We start from the raw sequence: 16,568 nt of genomic DNA on the forward strand, positions 1-16,568 counted from the left end.
TACAGGTTGCAGACCACAGAGCTTCACCGCAGTCTGAGACATCACTCACTGGGTTTCCCCAGGTTAAGGCAGGGAACCCCAGTTCTGCAAGAGTAGATAGATGGCCGTCCCCAGGAGACTGTCTGGAGAGAGGCGGGGCCAGGACTCTTCGTACAGCACCATCAGTGAACTGCGACGGGGTCTGTTCAATGTTCTCCTGAAAAAATGGTGACATCACTAAGACACATTGGCCTTTCCTTCCAACCCGAGGGCAGCTCGATGTTTCCCACGTTATTCTAGACCACCTCTCATTACCTTCACTCCTCTGCCTGGTCAAGAACCTTCCCTGCTCAAACGCCCTGACTAAGCTGCCGTATCTGCCCTCTGACATGTTGGTGTCACTTCATCAGAGTGAGCCTGGCAACTGTCATGTCAAGGCCCTTCTGCTCAAACCTTTCCTACCCTCCCCTTCTCAAAGTAAAAGCTAGTGTTCCCATAGTTAGCTCTTTGTTCTGTTTTCTAGACCCTTCTTTCTTGCGTGTTCCACTCCAGCAGCAGCATCTGTACCGTCATCAGCCTCCTCGTAGACCCACAGGCATGCTCCTGCCTCAGGGCTCTCGCACATTATGTGCTGTTTGGAATCCTCTACATGGCTTGATCGTGTGTGTGTGTGTGTGTGTGTGTGTGTGTGTGTGTGTGTGTGTGTGTGTGTCTCAGGATTACCATGGTGAGTGGCTTATGTTCAATGACCTGGTTAAAGAAGAGGTCCTCCACAGCAGTCATTCTGGGTCACTCTCCCAGGCTTGGCCAATGCATAGCCACGAAGGGGCTCAGTGAAGTAAGCGGCTCCTTCTACAGTTATTCCCCACTGAGCATGTCCACAGCAAGCCTTGCTGAAGTTCTTTTTGATCCAAAGATACCCTTAGAAAATCCAATGAAGCATGGAAACTGGCCAGAATGATAACTGGACGTGAAAAGCGTGGCCTTCCACAGTACAATGTCCTGGGACACCTGTAGCCCACCTGAGTGACAGCATTAAAGGGGAGAAGCCACTCTGGGAAGAACTGACACTTTTCTGCTCCTGTCACCAAAGAGGTGGCCTCCAGGTCTCCTAGCTTCTCAGGTGTCCCTGTTTTCTGACAGGCTCTGCCTGGTCCTCATGTCTCCTCAGGGAGCAGCTTCATGGTGTCTTTTCAGTGGGTCCTCTTTAAAGAGGACCAGCTAGATGGACAGGCTGGAGCAGCCGTATCCTGGAAGCTGGGGATGTAATCTCAAAGTCTTGCAAAGTTAAGCAGGAAAAGAGACCAGAGGCATTAACTTCTGACAGCTTATCCCAGGCCACACTTTCGGGGCGCGCGCGCGTGTGTGTGTGTGTGTGTGTGTGTGTGTGTGTGTGTGTTTGTGGTATGTGTGTGTGGTGTGTGTGTGTGTGTGTGTGTGTGTGTGTGTGTGTGTGTGTGTGTACATGTGGTGTGTGTGTGCATGTGGTGTGTGTGCATGTGTGTGTGTGTGTGCACATGTGGTGTGTATGTGTGTGTGCATGTGGTGTGTATGTGTGTGTGTGTGTGTTCATGTGGTGTGTGTGTGTGCACATGTGGTGTGTGTGTGTGTGTATGTGTGTGTGTGTGTGCATGTGGGGTGTGTGTGTGTGTGTGTGCGCATGCGTGCGTGTGTGTGTGTGCCTGTATCCTCAAGACCCTCTCCTCTCAGCACGGAGATCACATCCTCAGGTCCTCATGGTGGAAATCTGGTTTCTGTGCCCTAGGAGCAGGCTGTCCTGGCTGCAGATGGGGTCTCTGTTGCCTGGCCTCTCTTCCCCTCTGGATGTTTGCTTGTTCAGTGGCTTCTGGGCACAGGAGTTGTGATAAAGTTTCATCCTCTCTGCTGCTCCAGAGACAGGGCTTTGGAGACAGGGTTCAGCTCCTTTGTCTAAGTGTCTTTGTGAATTTGCCATCCCAAGGCTTATGCCACGTAAACATCTACTTATTATGAGCCCCAAGGAATTTTTCTTCCTCTGGCCTTTTGCTTTTGTTTTGTTTCACATGCTTCAGAGCACGATTTCGCAATCCATAGCTTAGCACAACGTGTGGGATGTGCAGTCCTTGCTAAACACTCTGCTTCTGTGTGACCTAGTCCTTCTAGCTAAGCCTGATAATTCTTATTTATTTCTACTAAATATCTCATCTCCCATTCCCCCAGCTCCTAAATATAAGCAAGACACACATTTATTCATTTATTCTAAAACTCTTTATTGATCTCATGCCAACATGAGGGAGAAAGATCCGGTGGTCTTTCCCATGGGGGAGAAGAATACAATCACTCCCTCAAGAAACTCGCAGTCTACAAAAAGACACAAAATTCAACTTTAAAGCCCAAAGTTACAGTATAAAAAATAACTTTGAAAAACACCGTGAAGCTGGGTGTGATTTCTCACTGAGATAGGAGTCCTGTGAGTTCGAGGCTAACTTAGGCTACAGAGTGAGTTCCAGATCAGACTGGGCTAGAATGAGAACCTGCCCCTCATAAAATAGAAACGAAGATGTATTACCAAAGAAAAAAATACACGAAACGAAGTGAAGAAGGGTGAGAAAGGCTGGACTGGAAATGATTCGCCAAGCCCCAAATAGCCAGGGGAGGTGAACCAGACAGAGAATCAGGAAGCAGAATGGTGTCTGTATCAGAGGGAACAGCAGCTGAGACAGAAAGGTGAGTGTGGGGGTGGGAGTGAGGGTAGCAGAAGAGACTGCTAGTGGTGGTTACTAGGAGCAACGGGTAGCCATTCAGGAGAAAGTTTCAAGCAAGGTGGTAAAGTCAGATTATACTGAAAAGATCACTGTCGATGCTGTGTGCATCATGGCCTGGCTGGGGGCATCCAGTTACAGAGAAGGCAGCAGACCAGAAATGAAACTGGAGCCGTCATCCAGGCAAGAGTGGGTGGGTGGCAGCTTGTAGAGGAAGGTGACGGCGGAGCTGGGAGAATCAAACAGGTTTGCACAGCTTTCCAGAGGTGATGCTGCCAGGAAGTGGGTGTGAATTCCCTGTGGCAGGAGACGGTGTCAAAGATGGGTCCCGATTCCTGGCTGGGGAATGGTAGAGGGATGCTTGGTTGGTAGTGTGAGACTGCCCCAGGCCCTCCCTGGCAAGGCTCTCCTGGCCTGGATCTCTGCGGGTCTCTAGGGTGCTGGGGTCAGTTGCGGGAGGTTTGTTCCATCTTCCTGACAGGAGGGGCGGGAGCTGGCTCGCTTCACCCACCAGCCTACCTCTGAGCTCATTGTCTCAGAAGACCCTGACTGAGCCCTGCATATCTCTGAAAGCCTTTCCAGGAGAGGGTGGGCTGGCTTCATAAAGGCTAAGTGCCGTTCTGTGTTCCTGCCAGACAGCTTGATATACGGTGCAGTGCTGGTAAACGCTTGCGTGTGGGATTTTCTTCCTTTCTCTCTTTCTTTTAGCTCACCTCAGAGCTGTCCCCTGAATGGCGGCTGACAATTAGCTGCTAAGTAAAAGGAGGCACTTATTTTTATTGTGCTCTGACAGCTTTATGTTTACTCTCTGAAAGCCAAGGGAGCCTCTTGTGTGTAAAGGTGAGTAGGGAGAAATGTTGGGAAAGGGCCGGGCAGGTGCTGACACATCCTAGGATTCCTCCCAGGAGTCAGAACCTGAGCGGCCTTTGCAAGCATGTGCTGATCTGGAAGCAGCGAGGACAGTTAGCTCTTGCAGTGCAGGAGGAGAGGCCAGACTGGCTCCCAGAGGCGGAGGGCTCAGTAGCCATGCCTCACGTCCCCAGGATGCCGCACTGGGGGCTGGGCTGTGGCTTTCCCACCTTGGCGCTGCTCTTTTGCTGGGACGTCAGGAAGAGAGCCCCCAAGCTCCGAAAGAAAGGTATTTCTTTCCTATTTTATCATTCTTCCACGGTAGGAAGACTTTTCTGGACTGCTCTTTGCTCTCATGTCAGGATAGGGCATGCATCTGAGACTGGGTCCTGGGAAATGGGAAGCTACCACGGGAGCTATGCTGGGGTCTGGCTGGCTGTGGGAGGGATTCAGAGTTCAGGGATAACAGAGGAGGAGCAAGAGGGCACAGCTGAGCTAGCCATTTTCACTTCCTAAACTGTCGGTGCCCTGGGGTTTTGTAGTCACTCTGGGGAGGGATCTTTGGGGCTGACCGTGGAAGATAGAAAGGGAACAGTTGGAGCAGTTCTGTCATCCATGAGAATAAGATATCACTGTCCTGGGGCTATTCAGGACAAGGCTCCTCTGTTCAAAGACTTAGGTCTAGGGACTGGAGAAAGGTGGGGGGTGGGGAGTACAGGGGGAGGGGTTATGGTTGTGGAGGTGTTGATGTTGTTTGTAGTATGAGAACACGAAATGACACAGCCAGAGCTGGCACTGTGCAGGAAGCACCAGGAGTTCCTGTCCCTGGATCCTCCCTGGACATGGATGATGGCTCAGATATTATTATAGTGACTTTTTCGGAGAGCATGCACTGTGGTGTAAAACCCAGAACTTTATGCATGATAGGCAAATGCTCTGAGCTATATTCCCATCTTTTTTTTTTTTTAAAAGTGTGTGTGTGTGTGTGTGTGTGTGTGTGTGTGTGTGTGTTGAGTGCATGAACAGAGAGTCAGAGATGAACCTTGGGTGTCATTCCTTTGGAGGCATCCACCTGGGTTTTGAGATGTGGCTTCTCACACATCTGGGACTCCGGTAGCTTAGGCTGGCTCCCCAGTGAGCCCTGAGACCCGACAGTCTTCACCACTAGGACTAAGATTGATGATCAAGCTCCCAGTTCTGATGCCTGCATAGCAAATGCTTCACCCACTGACCTATCTCCCCGTTTTGGTTTCTTAATTCTTTTTTAAAAAGACCGTGGCCTGATTTCCCACTGACTTTTAATAAAAACTGTTTAAACTGCTGCATAGAGGCCCAGGGGCGGGGGATGTAGTTTTAGGCAAACTCTAAATCCATGCTCAGTTTCTCCATTTCCAGTTTCACATTAGTTCAATTAAATCAGTCAACTGTCACACTCAAGAACAGCTGGACCTGAAGCCTGTGCAGCTTAATGAACAGATAGAATTGGCATTTGTCAACCAACACAGGTCTAGGAAAAATTCCTCACCCGGGCCCAGCTTTGTTTGCTTTTGTTTTGTTTTGTTTGAGACAGGGTTTCTCTGTGAAGCCCTGGCTGTTCTGGAACTCCTCGCTCTGTAGACCAGGCTGGCCTCGAATGCAGAGATTTGCCTGCCTCTACCTCCCAAGTGCCAGGATTAAAGGCTTGCACCACCACCACCCAGCTGGAATGTGATATTCTTATTTGCAAGTTTGAAATGATAAAGTTAAAAAGTTACCCCGTCAGTCGCCGTGAAGATTGTATTGTATTTAGCAATCATGAAATTTACTCTGATAGGATGGTTGTAATTAATAGGTTGGCTTTTCTTATTCTTAAGACAGAAGCATTTCTGCTGATTGGTTCAGAGTGACAATAAGCTCTTGTGAATGAATTGATTAGGTATTAATTCACTGCTGCCAAGAGCAGAACCGTGGAACCCAGATGCCCTGAAGGAGTAGGCACAGCCTGGGCAGGCCAGGGTATTGTCTTTGAGCAGCGCCTGCCCCACTGTCTTCTTCCTTCACTGGCCTCTGGCTATTGGTCTTTGGGCTGCCTCTCTTTCTGTCCCCATATCCAGGATATCTGAAAACAGAGGCAAAAACAAGGACCCAGAGAATGAGACCAGTACAGTCGGAGCAGTTTAGGGGGTACTGGGGGGACAGGTGTCAGACTCCAGGGACTGCTTTGGATGCCACTCTCCTATGTGGAAAGGACACAACCTGACCAAGACAAGCAGAGAATGCTTTGTTTCATGGAAGAAGGGACACAGTGGCTCTCGTGTCTGGAAGGCATGTGATGACCTCTCCCTAGAGGGAATGGCTTTGGCTGAGTTCTACGCTACGGACATGAAGTTTGGAGACTCCATCCTGTGGATGGATTTCAAGGTTGAGTTTCTAAGGCATGCAGGGAAGACAAGGAAGAGGGTGCCTGCAGGAAGTTAATGCATGAAGGTCAGGGAGAGAGGAAGAAGCACTGGAGGAGGGTAAGAGCAGACAACGGTATGAATGAGGAACCGGAGAGGGTAGTTCAGAAGCCACTAGAAATCATTGCAAGAGGGGATGTGACCTCCTGTACCCCTGGCTGCTGATTGAGCCGCTGAGAAAAGCTCTAGAAACTTAATTCCTCAGTTAAAAAAGTGTAAAGGCCATCGGTCTCCTTGACAAGACGGGGCTTGGAGAAATGCTGACCAGAGGGGTAGTGTGGAGAGTGGGAAACATGGGAGACAGCAGGTGGAATGTTCCTGAGGACTAAGGCAGCCTCTGTGCCAGGAGATAAAAATAGAAGGTGAACCAGACGGGCTGTCTGTCTCCGAGGCGCTCACAGCCCAGTGGAAGAGTGCTGTTTAAATAAATCATCGTGGAACTACATAGGAGGCGATAAAAGAGGGGCTGGCCTGGGAGCTCTGAGGATCCAGAGAGGGCTCCATCTCCTCTCTAAAGACGTCCAAATGCGAGCGGACTGGGTTACAGGAGCATGCAAGGCCGGGCATCAGCTTGAGAGATTTTAAGTACAGGGGTACTTTTTATTCTAATAAATGATTTTGTGAATTTAGCAGAAGAAATTTTCAAGAAACCCAGGTGTCCCTCCCTCCAGATTGTATAATACAGCAGACAGTGGCCATGAGGATAGAGCAAGTTAAAGTGTTTGGGAGGGCGGCCTATTTGACGGGAGAACATGTTTAGGGATAACTCCAGTGTGATGCTCTCAGTCTTGCGATTGGTCCAGTTGGGTTAGGTACCTGATGCCAGGGGCTTTGTGTTCTCCTGGTGCTTGGCACTTTGTTGACTGTCTAAATGCTGAGGGTTGTAAGGAATGCTGTAGGGGAAGCAGGGACTTAAGAGAAAACAGGAGGGGATGGGATTGAAGAAGACACTGAAAGAATCATTAGTCTATGTGGACTTAGGGAAATAGAGGAGGGAGGGAGAGTGGGGTCAGTTGTAGTGGTTACTAGTTTTTAGATGGTACCCAAATGTATGGAGACAGGTAAAGGAGGTGCAGGGGGGGCTGTCGGGATGAGAATGAGAATTTTGTAGGCACATGAAATGGTATTAAAAGAAAAGCAACACTATCAGTGTTTGGAGAAGACCAGCAGGTGTGGGATCACCCAAGATAGGATTTTGTCACCGGGAGGGCATCAGAAATCACTGAGAAGTTTTGAGGCAAAGAGTAGAGTTGTAGAAACTAAATTATGATGGGTTGAGAGGCTGCGACCTGAATAAACTCAGTGGTCTGTGAGGGAGGGAATGCTCCTCAGAGGGAGACAAATATGTTGTGAGTACAGCAGTGAATGAAAAAGAGGCAAGAATGGCTGATTTGCAATGGCTGAGGTAAAGGAGTATTTTTAATAAACTGGCAACAACCTAGAAGCTCTTGACTCTTTATATCCAAAGAGAAAGTTTTATCACGCAAAGAGTAAGTCTTGGAAGAGGTGGACAGGATAGAACTGACAAGGTCTGAAAGCAGCAAACAGAGGAAGAACAGAGAGGGACGTTCCTGTAGAGGAGGAAGGGTCTGGGGAGCAGGAGTAGGCTATTACTTCCCTCCTGAAGGAGTCACTTGACTTGCTGTCTTAGGGTTTTACAGCTGGGAACAGACACTATAACCAAGGCAACTCTTATAAAGACAACATTTAATTGGGACTGGCTTACAGGTTCAGAGAGTCAGTCCATTATCATCAAGGTGGGAACATGGTAGTATCCAGGCGGACATGGGGCTAGGTGAACTGAGAGTTCTACATCTTATCCTGAAGGCAAACAGAAGACTGACTTCTAGGCAGCTAGGATAAGGGTTTCAACGCCCACACCCACAGTGACACACTTCCTCCAACAAGGCCAGACCTACTCCAAAGGGCTACACCTCCTAGTAGTGCCCCTCCCTGGGCCTGGCATATTCAAGCCACCATACTTGCCAAGGCAGGGAGGAAGGGCAGGAAAGTGAGCACAATGGGGGTGGAGCTTAGGAACAGCCGAGTTTCAGAGCCAAGGTCTCATGAAGACTGGGTATGGCACGGTTCTAGGATACAGCACTGTCTCTGTATGATATGACACCCTCAAAGTTCTCAGAAGCCTGACAAAGTTAGACATTCGGGTCATGGGAGCTGACAGTAGTGATGTTAGAAGGAAAAGTAATATTGAGAGTTGAGAAATGAATATCCTGCTAAGAGCAGCGTGAGAGCAACGTGAGGGGAAGCAGACTGGGGAAGGCACACAGGAAGAGAGCAGAGGGAAGGTCAGTGGCTGCGGAAGAGAGGAGTCAGACTTGTCTCTGCTCTCAGGACATTTGGGTCATTTGTCCCCATCAGGATCTGTGCCCACACATGCTCCAGAAGACATCTGCCCTTCCCTCTGACAGTGGCTCTCTGTACCTCTCAAAGAGAATGTCCCAGTGTGGCACGATGGTCTATGTTTTAAGTCAGATCATTTTAATAACAATCTTCTGGTGTGGCAGACCTATGTATCCAGCTCCTTTCATAGCAAACAGAAACCCAGTTCTGAGTGGTCTTGAACATTCTGATTGTCTTGTCGTTTATCAAATGGTCCTTTCGTTTCCATAATGGGAAGTTGACTGATTGGAGGCAATGGGAAGGTCTTTGTGTCCCTTGCCATTCCACATGGCTGCTGTCAGCTTTTGAAAGACACTTGATGACTGTTAGTGGGGGAAACTGGATTACTTTCCATGATAGATGACTGCTAGTGTTTCAACCAGAGAAATGGTGAAATAACCATGAGCTGTTGGAAAACACTTGTTTATAGATATTAACCTACCAAGTCATTCAGCAAAGTCTGTTGGCCATCCTTCTTGTGCCAGTCCTGCTGGGGGAAGAAAAGAGACCTTCGCCACGTTTCCAGCCACAGGAACTTACAGTCACATGCCCAGGCACAGACAGACACACAAGTTATGATAGCACAATGTGAGGCCCGCGGAATGGGAGAAGAGGAAGAAGGGCACACAGAATGGGAATGTAGTCTCTCTATCTGAGAGCAAGAAGGCCTGGCAGAGACGATGACATTGGAAAAAGCCCAGGAAAGACAAGTAGAATCTCAGGAGGCAGGGAAGGGGGCAGACATGGGAGGGAGGAGAGATTTTGAGGACATAGGAACTGGAGAGCGCCAAGTTTTAGGACCATCAGGGTGAGGTGCTTTTGAATACATGTTAGTGGGTCAAATAAAATGGCAGGTGGATGTCAGGCCAGCACTGAGATGCACTAAAGTCAAACAGGCAACATCTGGGCAGATTTGGGATTAGAGACTGTACTGCCAACTTCTAATACCAGATACCATGAGGGAGGAGCCATGAGGCACTGGGGCCAATAGAAGAACACTGCTATAGCAAATGGGGAAGAGGTTAAGACCTCAAAACCAGGGTACTGGTACTGGGACAGACCAGTGGGCTGGAAAGTTAAGCAGCAGAGGATTTTGAAAATGCCAGCTACTGGAGCAGAGGCACAGAGGACACCAGGTATCAGGACTCAGTTCAGTTTTTTTAATAGATGGAATCCATATTAGTTAGTGTCTGGATAGAGGACAGCCAGAGAGTCAGGCAGAGAACCGAGAGACTTCACAAAGTCTAGGACAAAGATTTGGACAAAGCTGAAACCATTGCCTTCTGAACCTGAAGGTTACACAGGAGCCCGGGAGCCGTAGGAAATACACGTGGGCAGTGCCAGTCTTCATTTAGATCTAATCTTGTCAGGCAGAAGGGTGGGGGAATTACGGAGCCCGGTGCTGACAGGGCTGAGGTGGAGCTCGCCTACTCTTGCTTTGCTGGAGGCTGTGTAATTTGGAAAAATATTTTTGCAAAGCACCTTGCATACCATTGGGTCAAACCACTTGACCCCCTCCCCGCCCCAGTTCAACATGCAGAAAGTTGCCCCAAGAAAATACTTTGACAGCATGAAATATCTGCAGTTGCCTATCCAAACACCAATTAATTAACTCAACAATAACCGGATGCTATGCCTGTGGGTATAGACATTGTTTGTTTGCTGAAGCTACATAGCAGAGCAAACAATCGATGTTCTGAGAAATGCCATAATGGCTTAATTCGCTATGAGACAATCTAGCCATGGGCTCTCATCCTTTGATGCACCATGACGTCAGAAGAACTCAGTGATTCCCCACCTGTGTCACCTTTTAAGAATTTAGAACAATGACATTAAATAAGACCCAAGAGACAGACCACTCGTGCTTCCCGAACGGTCTCTTGGGGCTGTTTTCTGCCAGTCTCCAGTTTTGACCGACATTTTCACATATTTGAGATGCATACTTAAGAGGTGATGACCCAGCCTCTGCCGAGCGTCTCGTACCACAAGCTTGTCAGTGCCCTGCTCTACCTTTGCTCATCCATTTCGTCTTGACAGCCACCCTGAGGTGACAACACCGTCACAATCACTTCACTGCCAACCACCCTGAGCCTCGGAGGTGTTGGTAAAGTTGCCAGATCAGTAGCTGGGGCGGGGCATATCCGGAAGCCACACCCAGGCAGTGAGGCCCTGGGATGCATTGTGCCGTCTGTTGTAGTTAATGGAAATAATATGCTTTCTCAGTGAGAAGTCAATCCACACTCCCCGAGATGAAGGAAAGCTCTTTAACAGTGAGTGGCCAACTAAGAGAAGGTTTTACTAGCATACACATCCCAGGCCTATGCGTTTTTCACACACTGCCATCCTTAAGTCTCTTTCAGGTCCCAACCCCTTCATATAATTCAGAGACGGGAGATTACAATTCTGGCTGCTTAGGCAGATAGGAGATTTACACAGCAAAGATATCACACATTGCTAGGATTATTTTAAGCACACTGCTGTTGTTCTTTCCCAAGTAGTTGTTACCCAGGGTCATCGTGGTCCCCTGGCAGAATTAATGGTTTTCCTGATAAGAACACAGGGTACCTAATGGTGGGCCAGGATTTAATAATGTGTGAACCCTGCACTGCCCGTGTTGAGTAGCCCCTTAGAGGTACATGTTGGTTACTGATCCATTGCTGTGAAGAGACAACGTGATCACTGCAACTCTCATAAAAGAAAGCATTTAATTGGGGGTTTGCTTACAGTTTCATAAATTTAGTCCATTGCCATCAAGGTGTGGGGAGCATGGTCGCGTGCAGGCAGACATGGTGCTTGAGAAGTGTCTGAGAGATCCACACTGGGATCAGTAGGCAGCAGGAAGAGCAAGCCACTGGGCCTGATTTGGGCATTTGAAACCTCAATGCTCACCCCCAGTGACACAGTTCCAACATGACCACACCTCCTAATCCTTTCAAATAGTGCCACTCCCTGCATTCAAATCTATGAAAATATGAGGGACATTCTCTCTCAAGCCACCATAGAGCCTAATGGCTGGTTAATCCTAGGGAATAAACATTTATATCCTAGCACCCTAAATTTCACTAATCGCTAACAGGCCTGGTTAGCATACTACTAATCTGAGGGATATTTTGGAGGCAGTGCCCCTATAGCCTCTATTGTACTTGTGTGACTGAATGCCTCTAAGCAAACCTATTAGTAAGTCTTTTTTTTCTTTTCTTTCTTTTCTTTTTTCTTTTTTTTTTTCTTTTTTTTTGGAGCTGGGGACTGAACCCAGGGCCTTGTGCTTGTTAGGCAAGCGCTCTACCACTGAGCTAAATCCCCAACCCCTAGTAAGTCTTTATAATACCACTTCTACTACTTTAAGTTCCTGCTCCATCAAGGATGCTCCCCACAAGAGCCATAGACTATCTGATAAAATCCCCATTGCCAGGCATAGCGCTATTGGTCAGGACAGTGGAAAAGATTCCCCAAATATAAGCTATTGCACTGTTCTTGGTTTCCTCCCTGGGGTTAAAATCCTATCTCTGAAGACACCACACACATGAGCTATAAGACTTAGTAGAGCTGAGCTGGACCTGACTCTCTTCCCTGAGGACCAGCTTTTAGTACCAAAAGGTGTTATGCAACCTGCCAGAGGAGGAAAGTAATCAATATTCCTGCCCAACTGTGAAGCCACAACAGTGAGCAGGATAGCAAGACATCCCCGAGGGTGCGATAATGACCCTCATATTTTGGGGGCAACCAACAGCTGTCTAAGCTGGATTGAAGACCTCTTCAATAGGAAGGAATTCATGCCTGATACTATAAAGCTAGCCAACTACTGATGGCCAGTGAGGTATTGGACCCTAGAGGAAAGTCTACTCCAGCCGCTTTCCTAAATCAACATGATTTCTAACCGACTGCATCCTAAATACTCATCTTGACGCCCACAGATGAAGGTAGCTCTCACCCCTTGCCAAGGAAGCTTCTTTTTGCAGGAATCAGAGACCATTGCAGAAGTCCACATCTGTTCCAAAACCCAGAGAGCAACTGACTATGTGTTGCCCAACCCCAACTAATACATCTAAGATAACTCTGAAGCCAAAGACTGTAAGAGTCGGAAGACCAGGGGACCTGCCGTGAGATACTACTCTCTGCTGTATAGAATAGGGACTGTGTACCCATGAAAACTCAAAAATAGGGTCAAATAAACATGACCCGAACAGTGACAAAACCAGCTGACCTGCCAGTGTTGATGGAGAAAATCTCACAAGACTCTGCCACTACTGGGCAGAGCTACTGGCAGTCAATCAACAGCCAATGAGACAGGGAGAATCAGCCTTCCCAGGGACACGCCCCCTGATAGGTTCTGCAATCCCAAGTGGTCAGCCCTAAGTACATACACAGAGCAACACTAATGGATTTAGTCGGATGTGTTTGTGTGTGCACTCAGGCATGTGCACGTGCACTTGTGCGTGTGTGTGTGTGTGTGTGTGTGTGTGTGTGTGTGTGTGTGTGTGCGCGCGCGTGTGTCTGGAACAATAAGTAAAGAAGAAATGGCCATGGATTTGAGGGAGGGGCGGGGCACATGGAGAGAGTTGGAGGTGGAGGAGTGGGGGTAGAAATGATGTAAATACAGTATTCATAGATGAAATTCTCAAAAGTTAAATGAAAAATAACATTTTCAAAGAAAAATGAGTCTGGAGAAATGCCTTAGTGGTTGAGAACACTGACTACTCTTCCAGAGGAGCTCTTGGATTTGATTGCCAGCATCCACAAGGAAGTCTCACAACCACCGTCCCCATCTGGCCCCCAAGGAAGTTCATGCATGTGGTGACCAGACATGCATGCAAAAACCACCCATACATGTAAATAGTAACAGCAATGCTGATAATAATTAATAATTAATAATAATGGTGATGATGATTTTTAAAAACAAGAAATGTGCAGACCCTGACTACCCACTGATTTAACGAAGGGATAACTCAGGGATTCTATATCTCTTCTTCCCAGCGGTGTTTGGCCAGCGTCTGGATGAGACTGTGGCCTATGAGCAGAAGTTTGGCCCTCACCTGGTGCCCATCCTGGTGGAGAAGTGCTCGGAGTTCATCCTGGAGCATGGTGTGAGTGAAGAGGGCATCTTCCGCCTGCCGGGGCAGGACAACCTGGTGAAGCAGCTGAGAGATGCTTTCGATGCGGGGGAGCGGCCCTCCTTTGACAGGTATGCTGTCCTTACAGGATTCAGGAGAAGGACCTAGTGGATCCAGGGAACCTCCAAAGGGGATTCTGAAGCTGCAGTTCACAATAGATAGGGGAGTCTGTTCTGCTCGCCACTCTGGATTTGGGGGCCTGAGCACAGTTAGGAGAGTGTGCAGATGGTTTACGTGAGTGTTTGTTCCGGGTATTCAAGCAATGCTTAGGATGTGAGAGAATGAGCTGTAGAACATGGGGGGAAAGCTGAGGCTTCGCCCAAGAACATCCTTGTCATGAAGACGAGAATCATGAAGAACAGCACTAGCTACATAAACGTGTGAGGGAGGAGCACCACATCTGTGCCCCCTCCAACATTCCAGATGTGGCTAGAACTATTAATTCTCATATGTGATTCTGAACTCAGCCTTCTGACTACAGTGAACACACACACACACACACACACACACACACACACACACACACACCCATGGCAGCCTCATCAAATGTTTCCAGCCCTATTTGCAGCATATGTGGCGTGGTGACTTCCTGCAGTTCATCTCCTTCTCCAGGTGCAGGCCCCTGGCAAGGATGTTCTCTGCCACACTTAGCTGGTACAGCCCCACCGCACACTGCATGCTCTGTTGACTATGTAGTACCTAGTTCCCTGCACACACTTGTACTGCTGGCTTAAGGCCAACCACTCCTTCCAAATTAGCAGCTCACCCAACAAGATTTGGAACAATGGGCCTGAATGCTACCCAGTTTACAAATGTTGAAATCCCCTAGAGTCATTGAGTACAGAGGGGAAAGTTATGGAGGTTGAGTCATCCTTGTGCCTCACGCTCTTCCCTTCCGGCCTCATTCTCTTCACCAACCCAAACTGTCTTTGTTTTTCACTGGAGCATCTCTGAGACCATCTATTTCTCTCCATGCCCACTCGGTCTTAGTTTGATCTGCTGTAGAACTGTCGCTCCTGCCCTTAGTATACCATAGGCTAATTTCTCATGTCGTTTATGCAAACAGCAGTATAGTTAGCATAGGAATATAGCAAGTTAGGGGCCCTTTTACCAGTGCAGTGGGTTACATTTTATAAGCAGGTACCCATTCCAGTGGGCTCACTGTCACTGTATCCGGTTTTCTTCCTAATTTTCAATTACATTGAAGTTGATCAAAAGATGTGTATGTGTATAGATTACTGCTTGGAAAGTAACATCCGTATCCCGAAAGGAAAGATACTAGTGCTGGGATTTCCCAAATGATGCTTCGATGCCAGCTTAAAGTCAGCCAGGTTGGTATGGGTGGTGGCACTAGAGTCTTTAATTCCCATGAAACTCAGAGTTTAGAAGGAGGAGGAGGAAATCACACACACACACACACACACACACACACACACACACACACACACACACACACAAAGACAGTCTTTTAAATGTTTTTGTCAGGGTTTACTAGGCTTGGATGCCTCCTGGTCACAGCACCGATGTGCCCCAACCCTGTGCCTCTCTGTGAGAACAGGCCGGCATGCCGCATATCATATATGAGGCTCCAAGGGAACCTGGCAGGGTCAGCTAAGCTGGCTCAGGACTCAGAACAGAAAAAGAAAGTCACTTAAGGTTGATCTTTTGGTTTTGAGGTATGGCCAGCTCAGAAGAAATGATCCTGGAGACTTAGACCCTAAGGGTGACCCTGGAGTCAGCACTGACAGTGGGAATTTAGAGGAGGGCTTGACACGGTCTGGGGGAACTCAAGAAGTCCCCAGGAAAAAGGACATTGATGATGAGATCCAGTAAATCAGAGTGAGCAGTCAGCCAACTAAGCTGGCATGGCCAGCATCATCCTTTCAATATTAATTGGGCTTTCTAATAACGTAATATAATATAATATAATATAATATAATATAATATAATATAATCTTCAGATTTCCCCTGTTGTGTCTGTGGCTATAATTCCTTTCTTTTCTTTCCTTCCTTCCTTCTTTCTTTATTGATTTTTTTGAGACAGGATTTCTCTGTGTAGCCCTGGCTGTTCTGGAACTCACTCTGTAGCTGGCCTTGAACTCAGATCCACCCCTGCCCCTGGCTTCCCCGGTGCTGGGATTAAAGGTGTGTGCCACAGCCACCACCTCTCTTTCTATTTCTAATGCTGGGTATCTTTGTCATCTTCAGTCTCTTGTGACAAAATGTCTTTTAAAGCAGAGGCTTCTCTCTCTCTCTCTCTCTCTCTCTCTCTCTCTCTCTCTCTCTCTCTCTCTCTCCAAGCTTTTTTTTTTTTTTCCCCTGGAGCTGGGAACTGAACCCAGGGCCTTGAGCTTGCTAGGTAAGCGCTCTACCACTGAGCTAAATCCCCAACCCCCGAGGCTTCTCTTTAAGAGTCTCCTTTTCCTCCTTCTCTCTGATGTCATGCTTCTTGCTGAAGTTTTTCTTCTCTACTTGTCCTACAGGTGATTTCCGTATATGGGGGCCATGCTGGCGTGGACAGGATGGAAGGACAGGGCTTGGGAATGGTAGTGGCTTTCAGGTCCGCAGTGGAAAGGGGACTGTGAGGGGTTCATCTGAGATGAAGGATCAGGATACAGGAGCCTCATTGCAGATGGGGTAGAGCAGAGGCCACAAACAAGCCTGAGTCCCTAGAGAGGGCAAAGACACCAGATAGACTGTGCCAGGGGACATCTCCGAGAATCCTTCCCCCGAGAGTGCCAGGTCACGAGTCCTCTGTCACCCACCCAGGTGCTTTCAGAAAAGGTTTCCCCAGTGGGTTTCTCTCAGGGATATTTTTAGACAGTGACTCAATAGGGTAGGATATTTTTGAATATCCATGTTAAGGAAACATTCCCTGGCCCAAACTTCCTGCCTTGGAGTACAGATAGTTTTCTATGCAGGGGAGATGGAAATGGGGTGCGGTGGGGTTGGGGTGGTGCAGGAGTCACAGTCAAAGTTCTTGGCAACCAAGAACAGAAACACACACACACACACACACACACACACACACACACACACACACACAGAGG

The 16,568-nt window shown here is 48.1% G+C and overlaps 1 protein-coding gene across 1 annotated transcript in view; it reads left to right on the forward strand.

Annotated features, from left to right (window-relative positions):
• Arhgap25 (Rho GTPase activating protein 25) overlaps window positions 1-16,568 on the forward strand; it is a 75,629-nt gene that overhangs the window by 47,322 nt on the left and 11,739 nt on the right. Inside the window, exon 5 of the mRNA XM_032906153.1 lies at window positions 13,382-13,589. Within this exon, the coding sequence (XP_032762044.1) occupies window positions 13,382-13,589 (208 nt within the window). The remainder of the gene's footprint in view (window positions 1-13,381; window positions 13,590-16,568) is intronic.

This window comes from Rattus rattus, chromosome 6 (assembly GCF_011064425.1).
Source record: "Rattus rattus isolate New Zealand chromosome 6, Rrattus_CSIRO_v1, whole genome shotgun sequence".
NCBI classification, from domain to species: Eukaryota; Metazoa; Chordata; class Mammalia; order Rodentia; family Muridae; genus Rattus; species Rattus rattus.